Below are 15,092 nucleotides of genomic sequence, written 5' to 3'. Positions count from 1 at the left end.
GAATATTACCTCAGTATTTATGCAGGAGTAGCTGAAAATGCTTGGCACAATTTATAAAGTGTATAGAAAAAAATATATTAAACTACAGCCAGATTTCACTATGGTGTAAAGATTAACCATAAACCTCTGTTGATCACCAATATCCACCTTAGAATTCACTCCAATTTTGTTTTTCTGGGAGAAGCAAGTTAGAAGGTGAATAGTTTGCGTCAGCCCCCAAGCTCATAAATTCACTGGGCTGCAATCCAACTCAAAAATATGATACACATAAGCCTACTGAAACCATTCTAATCTGTGCTGGACTGTGGTCTGGGAAATTCAGTGTTTGACCTTGTAGGGCCACTTTTCCAGCCATAGAACTATCAATATTGAGGTCTATAGATTTGCAACATTTCTGTAAAGCCAATGTACAGCTGTTGTGTAATGGAGTTTCTAACTAAACAAAAAAGTTTATTTTTGTAAACCCAGAGAAAGGTAAGCATTTAATTATATGATTACATTCATTACAATCAGATCATTACATAGAAATAAACGTGTTAACTCTATATGCATCTAAAGTCTTAAAAGTAGGATTGGTCACTTAAAGAAACCAGCGAAGTATTCATTGTGCAGTTTGATCTTAAGCACATCTACTCAAAATGAAGTCTCATTCAGCTTAATGGACTTACTCCTTATTAAGTAAGTGAGCCTAAATTATGTACATTCTCTCTGAATATCAAACAGTACTTTTCCATCTGATACAGATTTTTACAATGAAGTATAAATTAGCAATGACACATCATAATTTTTATATTGAAATTGATATCCTGCTTCTATGCCGTGACACATTCAAAAAGACTTCCAACCAATTATTAAAAACACATAAACATACCATTATTTTTCTCAGATCAACATAGGCTATGATAAAATTGAGGATCATGGTAAAATCATCTGCCTAAAGTAAACATTTTAAAAATGCAAATATAAAATAACAAGGGGGTGGGGAACTTTTAAAAAGATATTTTGAATAATCAACATATTGATGCAGTTTAAACAGAAAATAAGAGAATGAGAATGCAGTGCAGAACTTCCCCTCTTATCTAGGGGAAAAATATTCCCATGCAAACAAAGGAAAATGCCTATCTACACCCACAAAAATCCTGCATGTATAGAGTACAGGACCATGTATTTTAAGCATAAAATAAGGGTTCAGCATTTATCACAAACATTTCTAGCTCCTAATAACAGCTTGTAGTGATGGCTAGGAAAATGAACGCAACATTATTCCTGTCCCCTTATTTTGGAAGAGCAAGTTTTCCAGCGTACAGGAGCTTGCTAGAACATCTAAATAAGCCAAGTCCAACTCTTCTGCCTTTCCAATAAAGTTTTCACAAATGATTAAAGAAGAAATAATTTAATCTTTAAGATCACAACCGTCCAATCCTGAATTACTTACAACTCACAGGAAAGTAATCTTTCTTGTGCCATAATTTGATTGAAGCTGCTTGTCTTCTTCTTGTCCAAACACACACACACATGGATGCACACATACACACACACACACACACAAACAATTTCACTAGTTCCCATGTGCCTAGTATAAATTATCAGATGTCAAAACGAACAAAAAACGTGCTATCGGGCTGTCACCACCCAAAGTCCTAATGCTACATTGGCAGCTAAAAGTGTGCTGCCAGAGAGCAAAATTAAAAAGCCAATTAGCTCCCTGTTTTGTTTTTCAACAACCAGCGTGCTAAGAGTTGCTTCCAGGAAAGAGTTTAATATCCACTGGCCATCCAAAGCAAAGCAAGGGACTGCGTTGATTACAGCCAGCGCTCCAGAGAGGGAAATCAGATACCTGGTTAAAATTGGTTAAGGGGAATAAACAAGATTGCATTTATATATTTTAAATGTAAGATATAGTCTAAACCTTGGAAACACAGTATTTCACCACACAACTGTTTTAACATGAATTGTATTGTCCACATTAGAGAAAGACTGGTAATGGAACACATAAAAACCCAGGAAGTGCCACCAAACATTGTATTTTAATATTCCTTTGATATAGCATGCCACCTTAACATCAATGAACTGGTTTGGTGTTTTTTTCAAATGACCTTCAAAACTCTTGCTCTATAGTCTAACTTCCCCCATTCTCCTACCTCGTTCCCCTTGTTCTTAAGTTAGAAGCTTAGCGATTATATATACCAGTTTTGTGGAAACTCTGGCCCTCCAGATGTTGCTGAATTGCAACTTGCAAGCGAGGCCAATGGCCAGGAATGATGGGAACTGGAGGATCAAAGGTTCCCCACACCTGGTATATACTATCAACTGTATTTCCCAAGTGCCAATCCTTAGGTAACCAAAATGGCAACCTGTACAAATGAGAGGGCATTATAATAGTGTTTGGGGGGGCGTTTCTCAAGGACTGCAGATGTTAGAATTTTTTTCTAAGTGAGAAGGAAACCCAAAACAGCTCAGTGAGGATGGAGCATATGCAGAGGGCACAGAGTATCTGTGGCAGGAAGAAGCAATGGAGTCATGTATCTGTGCCATTTATATGTATCTGTACCGTTTACATGTAAACTGGGAGTGCTGTATTCTTTGCATAGAAAAGAGCACAAGGCAGTGAGGAAGAAAACCTGCCCTCATATTGCTGCCATTTTAAAAGATTTGATTCCCCGCCCCCCAGACCAGTTTACTTACTGTATTGGAGCTCAGCGGAAAACGCAAACTCATTGCAGCAAGAAAACAATGCAAGTTAAAAGATTTGGCTACAGGAATGAGGTGGTTTCACTGCCATCCTCTAAGTATGCCGTTTCATGAAAATAATAGCCATGCCCCATCCTTGCTTTATGGGACGCGGGTGGCGCTGTGGGTTAAACCACAGAGCCTAGGACTTGCCGATCAGAAGGTTGGCGGTTCAAATCCCCGCAACGGGGTGAGCTCCCATTGCTCCGTCCCAGCTCCTGCCAACCTAGCAGTTCGAAAGCACATCAAAGTACAAGTAGATAAATAGGTACCACTCCAGCGGGAAGGTAAATGGCATTTCCGTGCGCTGCTCTGGTTTGCCAGAAGCGGCTTAGTCATGCTGGCCACATGGCCCGGAAGCTGTACGCCGTCTCCCTTGGCCAATAAAGCGAGAAGAGCACCGCAGCCCCAGAGTTGGCCACGACTGGACCTAATGGTCAGGGGTCCCTTTACCTTTACCTTTATCCTTGCTTTATGCACACATGTGCTCTATTATCACATCAACATTTCTACTCTCACTTCTGTGTACATATTTCTAATTTCACATTTCATACATCCTAGAGCAGGGTTCCCCAAACTTGGGTCTCCAGCTGTTTGTGGACTACAGCTCCCATCATCCCTAGCTAGCAGGACCAGTGGGCAGGGACAATGTGCACTGTAATCCAAAAACAGCTGGAGACCCAAGTTTGGGAAACCCTGTTTTAGAGGATAGATGAGGGTGTGCTTCTAACTTGGGAGACCAATCCAAATAAACCAAAAGCTGAAGTTTGGCCACACCATTTCTATTCCATGCCACAGTTATGATCATCAAAAGAACAAATGGCCATCACTTAATTTACAGCCAGACCGATATACCATTCCTATTCATGTAGAGAAATTTATATATTGCTCACAGTATGGTACTCATTTGCAAAGTGCAGTGAAACACGTTAATGGGTATAATTTATTACACCTGTCAGCCACAAGCATTATTTAGCATAGGCATGAAAGACTGGTGGACTTGGCAGTGTCTTGCATCCTACAGGCCTATCCATCACAGATACAGCCTTTCTAAGGGAGTTATGAATATACAAATTATTTAGTCAAATCTTAGAAAGCCTTCAGCTTCAACACTGTTAAAGCGGCTATAGCAGTGATGGGGAGCTGTAGCCCTGCAGGTGCTATCAGGCTCCAATTCCCATGAGCTCCAGCATGGACAATGGTCACGAATGATGGGAGTTGGAGTACAACAACATCAGGAGGGCCTCAGGTTCCCCTACTTGACTGAGCACTGCTACAGCATGATAAAAAGACAAGGCAGTGCACAGAGTTGCAGGACTCTCCTTACGCCTCAATAAGGCTGTACCAATGGTTGAGCTAAAGCATCTTTAACTTGCCAATGGCTCTCAGCCCTTAAACCGTTGAATACATCACCTCAGAATTTTCTTAGGTTGCATTCGCACAGCAGTTTTTTCCACTGCCCTGATGTTCCCCTAACTTCTAATTTCCATGTTATATTTGAGCTTTCACACAACATAAAAGCCAATTCTGGAAATCTAGTGGGAACTAGCAGACATTCAACACTCATTTCTGCGTTAATTGGTTCCAGAAATAATCCATTTGCAGCCCCATTAACCCAGAAAATCATAGAAGGGGACAAAAATTGAGGTGGTATACTGGCAAACAGTTCTTTCTCACTCTTTGGATGGGGGTATCGTGGGGACCAGAGGAATGCATGTGAGGATAGGGTTGGAGAGTAGTGATGTTCTCCATTGATGTTTGTTGTTGTGCCTCACCACAACCACCGGTATAAACAGAATATAGCACAACACTGGTAACAAATCCTTAGTTCAATAATGTAACAGGTACTGCAGTGTGAAAGGAACATTAGAAAACAGGACAGAAGTGCTAGGATTAGAATCTGAAAATCTAACACTATATTTCACATACCTTAGTGGAAACCCTTAGTAGGAAGCAATGTATAAATGTAATAAGCTTTAATTCTAAACTAAATATACACAACCTAGATAAGAGCAATATCTTTTTTGAAAAATCAAATTGTTTTGGTCCTCAAAAGTCCTTTTATGTATTTGCAGAGATATTTGCAGTGTCTTCTCTAGAAAAGCTGCCACAAATAACAAAGGATACTTGCAAAATGTTTCCATTACCACAGGCAGATCAATACTGAAGAAGCTGTGTCGAGGTACAAAACTGCTGAGACTCACTTTAAAGAATAACAAAAAAGAAAGTTTTACAAGCGTACAAAAGTGAAGAACATTTTGGCAGAATACAAACATCTCTCATTTCTGAGCATTTGTGACAAATATAGCTTTTGTTCTCCTATACTATTGCCAATGTAGTCATACATTAATGAGCTCTATTTTATGAGAACATTAGGCCTAAGCATATGATGTGCTTGTGGCTACTTTACAATTGAGCAATTGTACTTCTTATTATCAAAGACTATAAAGCAAATATTCTTATTTGCAGTACCACAGACGCAATTATGACAGCAGAAAAAGCAGCAACAAACAGGAAATGGATTCCATTCCAACTCAATTGTTTGGTGTCAGAGCTTAACTTCAAGCTAGGAAGAAATGGTAAGGAAGGTAACAGTAGGAAGAGGAATAATCTACATTGTTGAGAGGATTATCCCTGCTCTTTGAGATTTGTTTTTAAGCCCAAAGGTACAAACTTTAAGCATTCAGAGAAATCTGATTAAAAACACCATTTGCTGCCAGAATCAGGGCTCTCTTCTTCTTCTTCTTCTTCTTTTCCTTCTTCTAGATCCCTGCTTCCTCCCAAGGGAGCCCAAGGTGGCAAACAACAAGGCAGCAAAGCAACACAATTAAATACAAAGTATATAAAAAAACCTTTTTAAAAGCATTAAGAACAACTAAAAACAATAATGTATTTTCACAGCTAATGATTTCAGCTTTGCCAGGAATAGTATCTTTCAGCCTGGGTGAATTGTTTTAAAATTCTCCCTGAAATTAATAACGAGGGAGACAGATGCCCCTTACCAGGGAAGGCATTCCACAAGTAAAGAACCACCACCAAGAAGGCCCTGTCATGTGTAAAGATATTAGTTTAAATAAATGACAGCATGTTAAACTTGGACAGCCTGTGGAAATCAAATGGAAGTGTGATATGGGCATATCTAAAGATCTGGTAGCAATATTTTCAGATACCTGAACCATACCACCTACCTAGGCCCAATTATCTGTTTATGCATCCCCAAGTATAAGAGAGATATGAACAGGTATGAAAGGCATGCTTACAAAATAAAGCCCAATTTCTTTAAAGTTTAGAGAACTTTAAATCTTTTCCATCTTGCCACATCTCAGTTTTTTTAAACACATGAAGCAGGGGCTTGGGCTAGATGACCCTTGAGGTCCCTTCCAATAACTTCATTTACTGCAACTGCTCAAGGGAAGGAAGGGAGAGTGGAGTGCAGTTTTGAGTCTGACTCAGAAAACAGCCTCAAGCGCCATCGACATATCACACAGATAAAGCACTGCTAAAGGTGGGGGATGGCTGAATTCATTGGAAGCTACACCAGCAACTTGCCAACAAATTTCCTGTGAAGTTTAGTTACTCACATGCTCAGCTTTGTTTATAATCTCCCTGCAAAATCGTACCAACCTGTATACTGGAGATGCAGCGGGTGCCCAACAAACAGCATATCCATCTGAGGTGGATGTTTCACTCGGATAAGCCTAGTTTGGTTTTCCAGAGAAGGCGTCACACACAAACTTGGAACAAACTCCCTCCGGCAATCCGTATTGGTTCGGCAAAGTTGGCTGGCCTCAATAGCTTTCCGCGCTGGCAGACAGGCATACTGGACCTGGGATGTTACATAAACATTCAGGTAGAGACTATAACAGTGGAAGAAGAGCTTGCTGGATCAGGCCAATGGCCCATCTAGTCCAGCATCCTGTTCTCACAGTGGCCAACCAGATTACTGTGGAAAACCAGCAAGCAGGATTTGGGTACTGGAGCCCTCTCCTGTGACTTCCAGCAACTGCTGTTCAGAAGCATTGCTGCCTCTGACCATGAAAGCAGAGAATAGCCATCATAACTAGTTAGTAGCAACTGATAGCCTTCTCCTGCATGAATCTGTGCAGTCCTTTTCCAAACCCACCCAAGTTTGTGGCAATCACTGCATTCTGTCGGAGTAGGTTCCATACTTTTAAATATGTGCTGCGTGAAGAATTGCTTTTATATGTTCTGAATCTTCCAACATTCAGCTAATTGGATGTCCATGAGTTCTAACGTTATGAGAGAGAGAAAAGCTTTTTTTCTATCCACTTTCTCCTTGCCATGTGTAAGTTTATAAACTTCTATCATGTCGCCTCTTTCCTTTTCTCTAAAGTGAAAAGTCCCAAATGTTGCAACTTTTCCCCATAAGGGAGTCACTTCATGTGCACATTCACAAGCACTTTTCACTGCATGTGTCTTCTTCAAACACAAAGCTGGACTTCAGGGAATGGCTGTGAACCAGTTATTCTAGTTTTGACATGCACATCCCTTTTATCACCACTTGCTCCAAGCTACAGCCCCATAGGCATACATGATCTTCTTGACATTGCTTATTAAAATAATTTATGAACTATCTTTCGTTTTAAAAAGAAATGCCGAGGCAGTTTAGAAACACACACACACACACACACACACACACACACACACACACACAAACTCCCAGCAACAAAATATTACAAAGTTAAAAATACTGATCAGAGTAACCAGGCCAAGTAAAACCAGTTAAAACAGGTATTTTCCATTGTTGGCAGAAACATACAACAGTTAGAGCCTGCCAGATCTTCACAAGGAATTGTTCTGGAAAGTAATTATCACCGTGGAGAAAGTAATCAGTCTACAACACTCTAAGTATGGGCATGGCAGGCTGTGAAGTGGTTAATAGGACTTCTTTTGCAGGCCACAGCTGCTGCACTGGACAATACGGAAGAAGGCTTTCCCTCTAGAAACCTGGCCACAAGCTGCTTAGGACCTTCAAAACCAGTAAGGTAAAGGTAAAGGGACCCCTGACCGTTAGGTCCAGTTGCGGACGACTCTGGGGTTGCGGTGCTCATCTCGCTTTACTGGCCGAGGGAGCCGGCGTACACCTTCTGGGTCATGTGGCCAGCATGACTAAGCCGCTTCTGGCAAACCAGAGCAGCGCACGGAAATGGCATTTACCTTCCCGCCACAGGGGTACCTATTTATCTACTTGCACTTTGACATGCTTTCGAACTGCTAGGTGGGCAGGAGCTGGGACCGAGCAATGGGAGCTCACCCCGTCACAGGGATTCAAACCGCTGACCTTCTGATCGGCAGGCTCTAGGCTCTGTGGTTTAGACCACAGCACCACCCGTGTCCCCTCAAAACCAGTACCCACCCTTAAATTTAGTTAAATGGCTGCCAGTTTAGCTCTCTTAGCTCAGGCCTTAAACGTGTGTGTCAGGAGGTCACTGCAATTTGTTTGCATGTAGGAAAGGAGTCAAATGGTTATGTAAACAGAAGAAGTATGACTGCTCAACTTCCTTATTTCTGTTTCTCAAGTACACAGATTGTGTTATGAGGATAATATGTTTGCAACTGGATTAATATGCCAAGTTCAGTTTAAGAGCCCAACTCCAACGTTTCAAAACAAACCTTGTGGTGCCTGTCAACCATATATATTGGTGTTTGGATCTGGCAGTTTGCACAGCTAACTTACCGACTGACCGTTTAAGTTATTACTGTATGAAAAGCAGACGTCTGTGAGGCTGTTGTTGCTACAACATTCAACAGTGCCGTCAAGTCTTTTAAAACCTAAAGAGAAACACAACTCATTATTAGATTTTCAGAAATCACAGCTTCCTAGATTTGTACTCCCGGGCGAAAGAAACAAAAGACTCAACGGCCACCATATCCTTCAGAGAAGGCACAGTTCCCTGTGATGGCTTCATGCTTTAGTGAGAAATGTTGTCATCAAATCATGGTGGAGCTATTTCTCCCATATACTTTTGTGAAGGTTTTTTTGAACAGAAAAGAACACAGTTCAATTGGAACATCTAGATCCGTCATAGGTAAACTCCGGCCCATCATCCCCGACCATTGGTCCTGTTAGCTAGGGATGATGGAAATTGTAGTCCCAAACATCTGGAGGGCCGGAGTTTTCCTATGCATGATCTAGATACTGTCAAGGGTACTCAAACCAAGTTTGGGGGATCATGCTGAATAAACCCACTTGAGCCCTTGTCTTTGAAGCTCTCTCTGTAGTCTAAAGTATTCAGCTGAATTAGTACTGATGCATACAAGAGCTTTTGGATCTGTTATTCTGAGCAAGGGCAAAGGATCTGTAAATGGCTATAACCAGAACCCTTACAAAATTACAGTTACTAAGGGTTATTAGCAAACACACATGGTCAGACAAGTTGGCTGAAAACCAACCTATTTTTGCAAGAAAGTTGCAGGTATAGCTATAGCTAAATTGAATTACATTTATCATTGCAAATTAAATAGACATATGATGTTGGTAACAGAACTGCCTGAGTATTTTTACATGCACAGCTACAAAATATTTAAACCCCAAAGGCTCTATTTATTTAGATTCATGTTTTATGCTGATCTTTTTTGGCCTGAGGAGAATCTCAAAGCTATTTATAACAGTAGCATAATGAAAAACTGTCATTAAAGTTTATACATTTTTCACCACAGACATAAAAATATATAAATCCTTGGAACTCAAGGAGCCAACTTGTGGATACAGGACAAGAGATGGGTGGAGATGGGGAACACCCTCTTGTCATTTTCTAACTGCCATGATGCTACATCAGAAAAGAAAAAGAAGTGATGGAGATCTTGGATAACTAATAAGTAGTGAAATGTTATTTTGTGCAGTGTAAGAAGTATACTTAGCCTCATAGCCCAAAGTTATAAGATGCTCCTGCTAAGACAGCTTAAAGGGCGAAATTTGTGCCACCACAAATTGTGTTCACCCACTTAGATGGACTTCAACATCACTGCTGCTTTGAGAATATGATGGCACAGATGAGGGGTGTAAAGAGCCCAGAAATAGCCCTTTGTGAAGTATCCTATCAGCTACTTAGGAAGCCTATGAATTTAGAAACAGCTCTACAAGGCCAAATCCTTATTCTACGGTAGTCATGTCCCAATGTTGAGCAGGACAAAGGGAGATGCATCTGCCCCATTTGCCAAGGTTAGGCTGCTCTTCCAGTTGTCAGGGTGCAGACTACGGTTTGCGCTGCAGAAACTAAAACCACATGACTGGGTTACTCATCTATTTGTTATCTGGCTTTGATCCATCTTAAGCAGGCAACCACAGAAAGAATGTACTAGGCAGGCAAGATAGATGCACAGGCATTTGTTTAGATACTTAAATATTTCCAAAACCAATTTTCAATAGAACCTGGTGGCTAACAAATTCAACATCACAATAGTATTAAAATATATAACAATCCCCATTCCAGCCCTGATCACAAAATTAAAATATTACCATAAACCCCAAAACCCTAATACAAATTCCAAGATAGCCATCAGAACTAAAGCGTCAGATATAACAGGGAAAAAATGGCCAAAGGCCTTGTTTTTACCATCCTTAAGATGACTAATAATAACAACAACCAACAACATAGAAACGACTATACCTCTAGATGGGTAGCTTAGCTGTTGTAGCACTGATGTCTTTATGCAATAGCCTGTTTGTGGCTTCAGAGAGATCTTTCCCAGGCAGGAATTCCAGTCCTCCACACTATGAACTGAGCAGTCTTGCAGACTGGTGACAAGGTCACCAACAAAAAGCCCTCTGGGCCCATTAGCAGGAGAATCCTAAGTGCAATAAAACATTAAGCTGTAAAACCTGTATGCACCCTTGTCCCAAATAGTGCCTGGATCTCTCCGTCTCTTGCCATTCTTCCAAAATACAGAAGGAGTAACATCTCTAATGGGAAGGGGAACAAAGAATATTTTCTAAAAACATAGTTCTAAAACTGGACTATGGCTGTGCGCAGACCACAGTCAATACACACTTTGGATTTCATGAATTGCTATCATACAAGATATGATGAAAAATTAAAAGTTTTGGCAAAAGTTGAGACAGTGCAATCGATGCATCTCAGTTAGCCAAGTGCCTTAATGTGAAAATGTCCATTCCAGGGTTCATTTTGTTGCCATCTGTCTCCAAAAGGACCCAAAGAAACTCACCTTAACAATTTCCTGCCTTCCAGAAGAAGCACAGCAACTTTCTAAAGTGCTGTATCAACAATAAACTTTTTAAAGTTAGGCCAAGGACAAATTTCCTTGTGACGATGACTGCACTGGAATGTATATGTATCTATTTCTGTCTGGGAGCTTCTTTTTCAGGCCCTTTGTTTCAATTACGATTACCTCTGATTTATTATAGCTCAGTTGGTAGAGCATGAGACTCTTAATCTCAAGGTCGTGGGTTCAAGCCCCACATTGGGCAAAAGATTCCCGCATTGCAGGGGGTTGGACTAGATGACCCTTATGATCCTTTCCAACTCTATGATTATCTCCCAATCTTTATTGTTTCATTACATGAATGCACCACCTTGCGCCATCAATGGGCCCCTGCCCATCCCAGTATGCAAGGTCAATTTGGCCAGAGGCAGTCTCACTACGCTTTCTACTTCTAGTCCACAGTCTTTGCATCAGGACTTATCATAACTGGTGCTACGAATTTTCTAAGGAAGCTCCAGTGGCAACAGCATATCCTTTCTGGCGCTAGGACAAGGAGTACTTTGAATGGGTTAATTAACATGGAAAATTTAGCAATTAGTACCATATTATGGAACAGGGATGAGCAATTTCACCCAGCCCCAGGGCTCCATGAAGCAGCAGCACCAAAAAATCAAGTTTCATAGCACAAACACTTTGGGAAAGGAGTGAAAGAACTGCAGGGCTTGACTTAATAGATTATGGAGGACTCTTTCTAAATACTGAGTTATTCTTGGCTCTTACCTCTGTGAGTTCAGTGACGAGTGCCCCAGCACCAGTGTAATAAAATGGGAAAAGAATAGCCGGCAGGAAGAAGAGGACCACAAGACTTGCAACTCCAAGCACAAAGTTATGCCAGACTCCTATAAAGACAGAAGTATGTGTTAAGAAAGAAAACCCACACTGGCTACTGATGCAACGAACAGCAGATGAAACAGAATCTTAATTTATTAGAACTGGCTTCTAAATTTACAGCAGTGACCAACTGTTAAGTGGAGAAGAATAAACCATACATGTTATACGTCAAGACGGAAGGTTTTAAAATTAAGATCTCAAAGACAAAGGCAACACAATCCAAACCCCACTTACATGGGAGTAATCTCGACTGAATGCAACAGGGATAAAGTCTGGGTAGATGTAGTTAAGACTGCGCTGTAATGTGCCAGCCCTGACTAAGGCTGTACCTGGCAGAACTTCCAAGGCAAACGCCGCATCACTCTTAATAAACAATGGACAAAGCAGCAGCGCACAAGAATAAATAATGAATGGGAACCAATCCAGCCTCAAATACAAAGGGGCTATTGCTGCAATGACGATAGGTGGGGTCTGTGAAAGGGATCCCAAAGGCAAGATTGAAGTCTGAATGAATACTGAGCAGACCTAAGTCAACCTTTGAAAAGCGATCACATGATTCACAGTATGTCAGCAGAACACTGTTCAGAAGGATAGCAAGGACTCGCAATAAAGAGTACACTTTCATAGCTTTTGGGTGCCATAGCTAGTTCCTTCAGACTCAACTGATCCAGCCACACAAGGAACACAAAGGTCACATGTTGCTAGACCACCCTGCACACTATTCTTTGGACATAAGAGTCTGTCTGAGAGCTGGAATCGTGTAGCAGCCAAGAGTGTGAGCAAGAAGACTATTGGTTCAACTCTCGCCTCACCCAAGTCACAAACTTTTAGCCTGAGTCCCCATCTGTAATTGAAGAGGGCAATACTATCCTACTTTACAAGATTGTCCATGTAAGTGAGAATTAATATATACATATTACTGCAAAAAAATGAAAACAGATATAAGTAATTGCTAAGTGCTTTATCACTATTACCAGTTTCAACTGGGCTTGCTTTCAAGTAACTGTGCCAAAATTGCCGTAGCAGAAGTTATATATAAGCAGTAAGGCTCTACATCAGAGGTGACTAACTTGTGGCCGGCAGGTGTTGCTGGGCTCCAACTCCCATCAGCTCAAGCCAGCACAGCCAATTTTAAGGGATGATGGGAGTTGTGGTTCAAAACATTTACCACCATTCATTAAAAAAAACCCCAGAGAGGTTTACAACAATTATGCGCAAAGGTATGCAATAAAAACCAAATTAAAAAGTTAAAATCAGAAATTAGCTACTATGGAAAGATACATTCTTAATCTCCTGACAGAAAAGAAAAGTTTCATCGGGGAAATTGGCACACAAGGCACCTGCCGAATCTCTATTGGCAGAGTATTCCACAGGACTGGGCCATTAACACTAAAGTTTCAGTTTAATGTTATTGTCAAATGAGCCTTGACAACTCAGGACTAATGACTAATGACACTCCTGCAGATGATCTGAAAAGCCAGGGATAGCCATCCTTGCGCTATTGGGGGGGGGGGGCGAGATTGCTCAGTAATTTCCTTTTGCAAATATAGCTCTGCAAAACAAAAGAAAAAAGAAAAAAAAGCCTTTATGAAGGGGCAAGTCCCCACATCATCACCCCACACCCTGGACGTGAATTGTGAACTGTCAACGCAGCCAAACCCACATACCACTTTGGCATGTCTTTCTTTTTCGTAGAACGTTTTGCCTGACCGGAGGTGTAATTCTTATTTCACATTTCAACCAACAAGTTATTGCAGAAGCCAAAAGTAATTAAACCTGATGACAGATGCTTGCTGTGAATGTGTTTTTACATCATCCTTGCACTTCAATCCCAGTTTTCATTTCTTCGGATTTCCTTGAGGCTTTTGAGTTGCCATGAAGAAAGTAAAACAAACCAGCCTGTTTATAATCGTGTAGCTAAGGGTTTGTCTACATTTCCATTACAAGTTGGCTTTAATAATAATATTCTTCTCCTTAGAGTGTTTTAAATCACATCTGGCTTAAAACTAAATTGGCACATAAATTTAGCCAGAACGCTAATCCTCTTGCTCGTAAGCAAAATATCCATGAACACTCAAATTAAATGGGTGATTGAGCCATCTTATTTTCCATTTGAAGCCATCCCAACACACAATTTTTGCTCTTAACAGTCTATTTCAATTAGCAAGACAGATTGTATTCCACTATACATCTGCCTGCTTTTCTTGAACAACTCATTGCTGGCATGATTGTTCTTGTAGTGCTAAGATGCATGTGTTGCTGAAAACTCCAGTACCTTCGATTACAGACCCCCATATATTAAGCTTGAAGGAGTGTGAGTACACAGCCCAATCTAGAGATTTATGAACCCTGAGATCTAGATTTAGTTCAAGCCTCTGCCCACCAAACAGATAATCAGTGGGAGGGAAGAAACAACTAGATTTATTTTGGGCCCACCTGGGAGAAGATGAAAGGAACCTGATCAGCACAGCAGGTTACTGCTACGTAGGATCCCTTGATTCACTGTGGAAGTGGGGGCAGGGAAGATATATATATAGGCACATTGCCAATTTGTTGCAGCTTGGATACTCACAGAATATACTATCTACATCAGATATTTAGGGCTACAGCTTCCATCATGCTAGAGAATTTGCAGGGCACCTGGTTAGGGAATGCTTATGTACATGCACATCTGCTGTTGGATTAGGCCAGACTCATTGCTTGGCAACACAAACCTCTACATCTCTGCTCAAGATATTTTTGCACATCTTTTTCTTTTTTTAATGCAGTCGAGTTTCCCGCATTTGGGGAAATCACAGGGGGCAGCACACCTGCAGTGCAATGGATGAGCCTCACCCTGGGAAAACCTCCTTCGTGATCAGGTAAGTATTATCTCTACACACCTCAGCTCCAAAAGGCTTTGAACAGCTCCAAGGCTATAGGCTTATGTGATAACTAAACAACTCATCCTCCCATGCTCTACCAGGCACTTCCAGATTCCATCTGCAACACCGAAATGTTCTAAGGAACACACAGCACAATTTAAGTTATACGTTAACAAAAGGGAAAGTTATTTTACCTGCACAAAATATTCTCAGCTGCTGGATTGGGGAAATGAGTTGCAAGTGGGTGGTGAACAGATCAACAAACGCCCCTGGATAAACAATAAATATAAAGATTCCAAATCCGTTGAATCGAACCTGCTCTCTAAAAGAAACGGGAATAAAACAAATTTGCAACACTGAATCAATTATTTGTTAAAAAATATTTGTATACTGCCTGTCAGTCAAGGTTTTTCAGGCGGTGTA

At 40.9% G+C, this 15,092-nt stretch overlaps 2 protein-coding genes across 12 annotated transcripts in view; both read right to left on the bottom strand.

Moving 5' to 3' along the window:
- The window catches only part of SMS (spermine synthase), a 54,423-nt gene extending 52,862 nt beyond the window's left edge, over positions 1 to 1,561 (bottom strand). Inside the window, exon 1 of the mRNA XM_083612411.1 lies at positions 1,436 to 1,561. Coding sequence (XP_083468537.1) covers positions 1,436 to 1,529 — 94 coding nt within the window. The 5' untranslated portion in view covers positions 1,530 to 1,561. The remainder of the gene's footprint in view (positions 1 to 1,435) is intronic.
- Positions 450 to 15,092, bottom strand: part of MBTPS2 (membrane bound transcription factor peptidase, site 2) — a 72,369-nt gene continuing 57,726 nt past the window's right edge. For all 11 annotated transcript variants that reach the window (XM_083612392.1, XM_083612393.1, XM_083612394.1 and 8 more), the window contains 7 exons: positions 14,864 to 14,991; positions 11,695 to 11,813; positions 10,362 to 10,542; positions 8,429 to 8,523; positions 6,355 to 6,556; positions 4,858 to 4,933; positions 450 to 1,837 (listed from right to left, as the gene is read on the bottom strand). In XM_083612392.1, coding sequence (XP_083468518.1) covers positions 1,615 to 1,837; positions 4,858 to 4,933; positions 6,355 to 6,556; positions 8,429 to 8,523; positions 10,362 to 10,542; positions 11,695 to 11,813; positions 14,864 to 14,991 — 1,024 coding nt within the window. In that variant the 3' untranslated portion in view covers positions 450 to 1,614. The remainder of the gene's footprint in view (positions 1,838 to 4,857; positions 4,934 to 6,354; positions 6,557 to 8,428; positions 8,524 to 10,361; positions 10,543 to 11,694; positions 11,814 to 14,863; positions 14,992 to 15,092) is intronic.

The sequence above is a fragment of the Podarcis filfolensis genome (genome assembly GCF_964270895.1).
Source record: "Podarcis filfolensis genome assembly, chromosome: 4".
NCBI lineage: Eukaryota > Metazoa > Chordata > Lepidosauria > Squamata > Lacertidae > Podarcis > Podarcis filfolensis.
The sequence above is the reverse complement of the archived record's forward strand: the minus strand, read 5'-3'. Positions and strand labels throughout refer to the sequence as shown.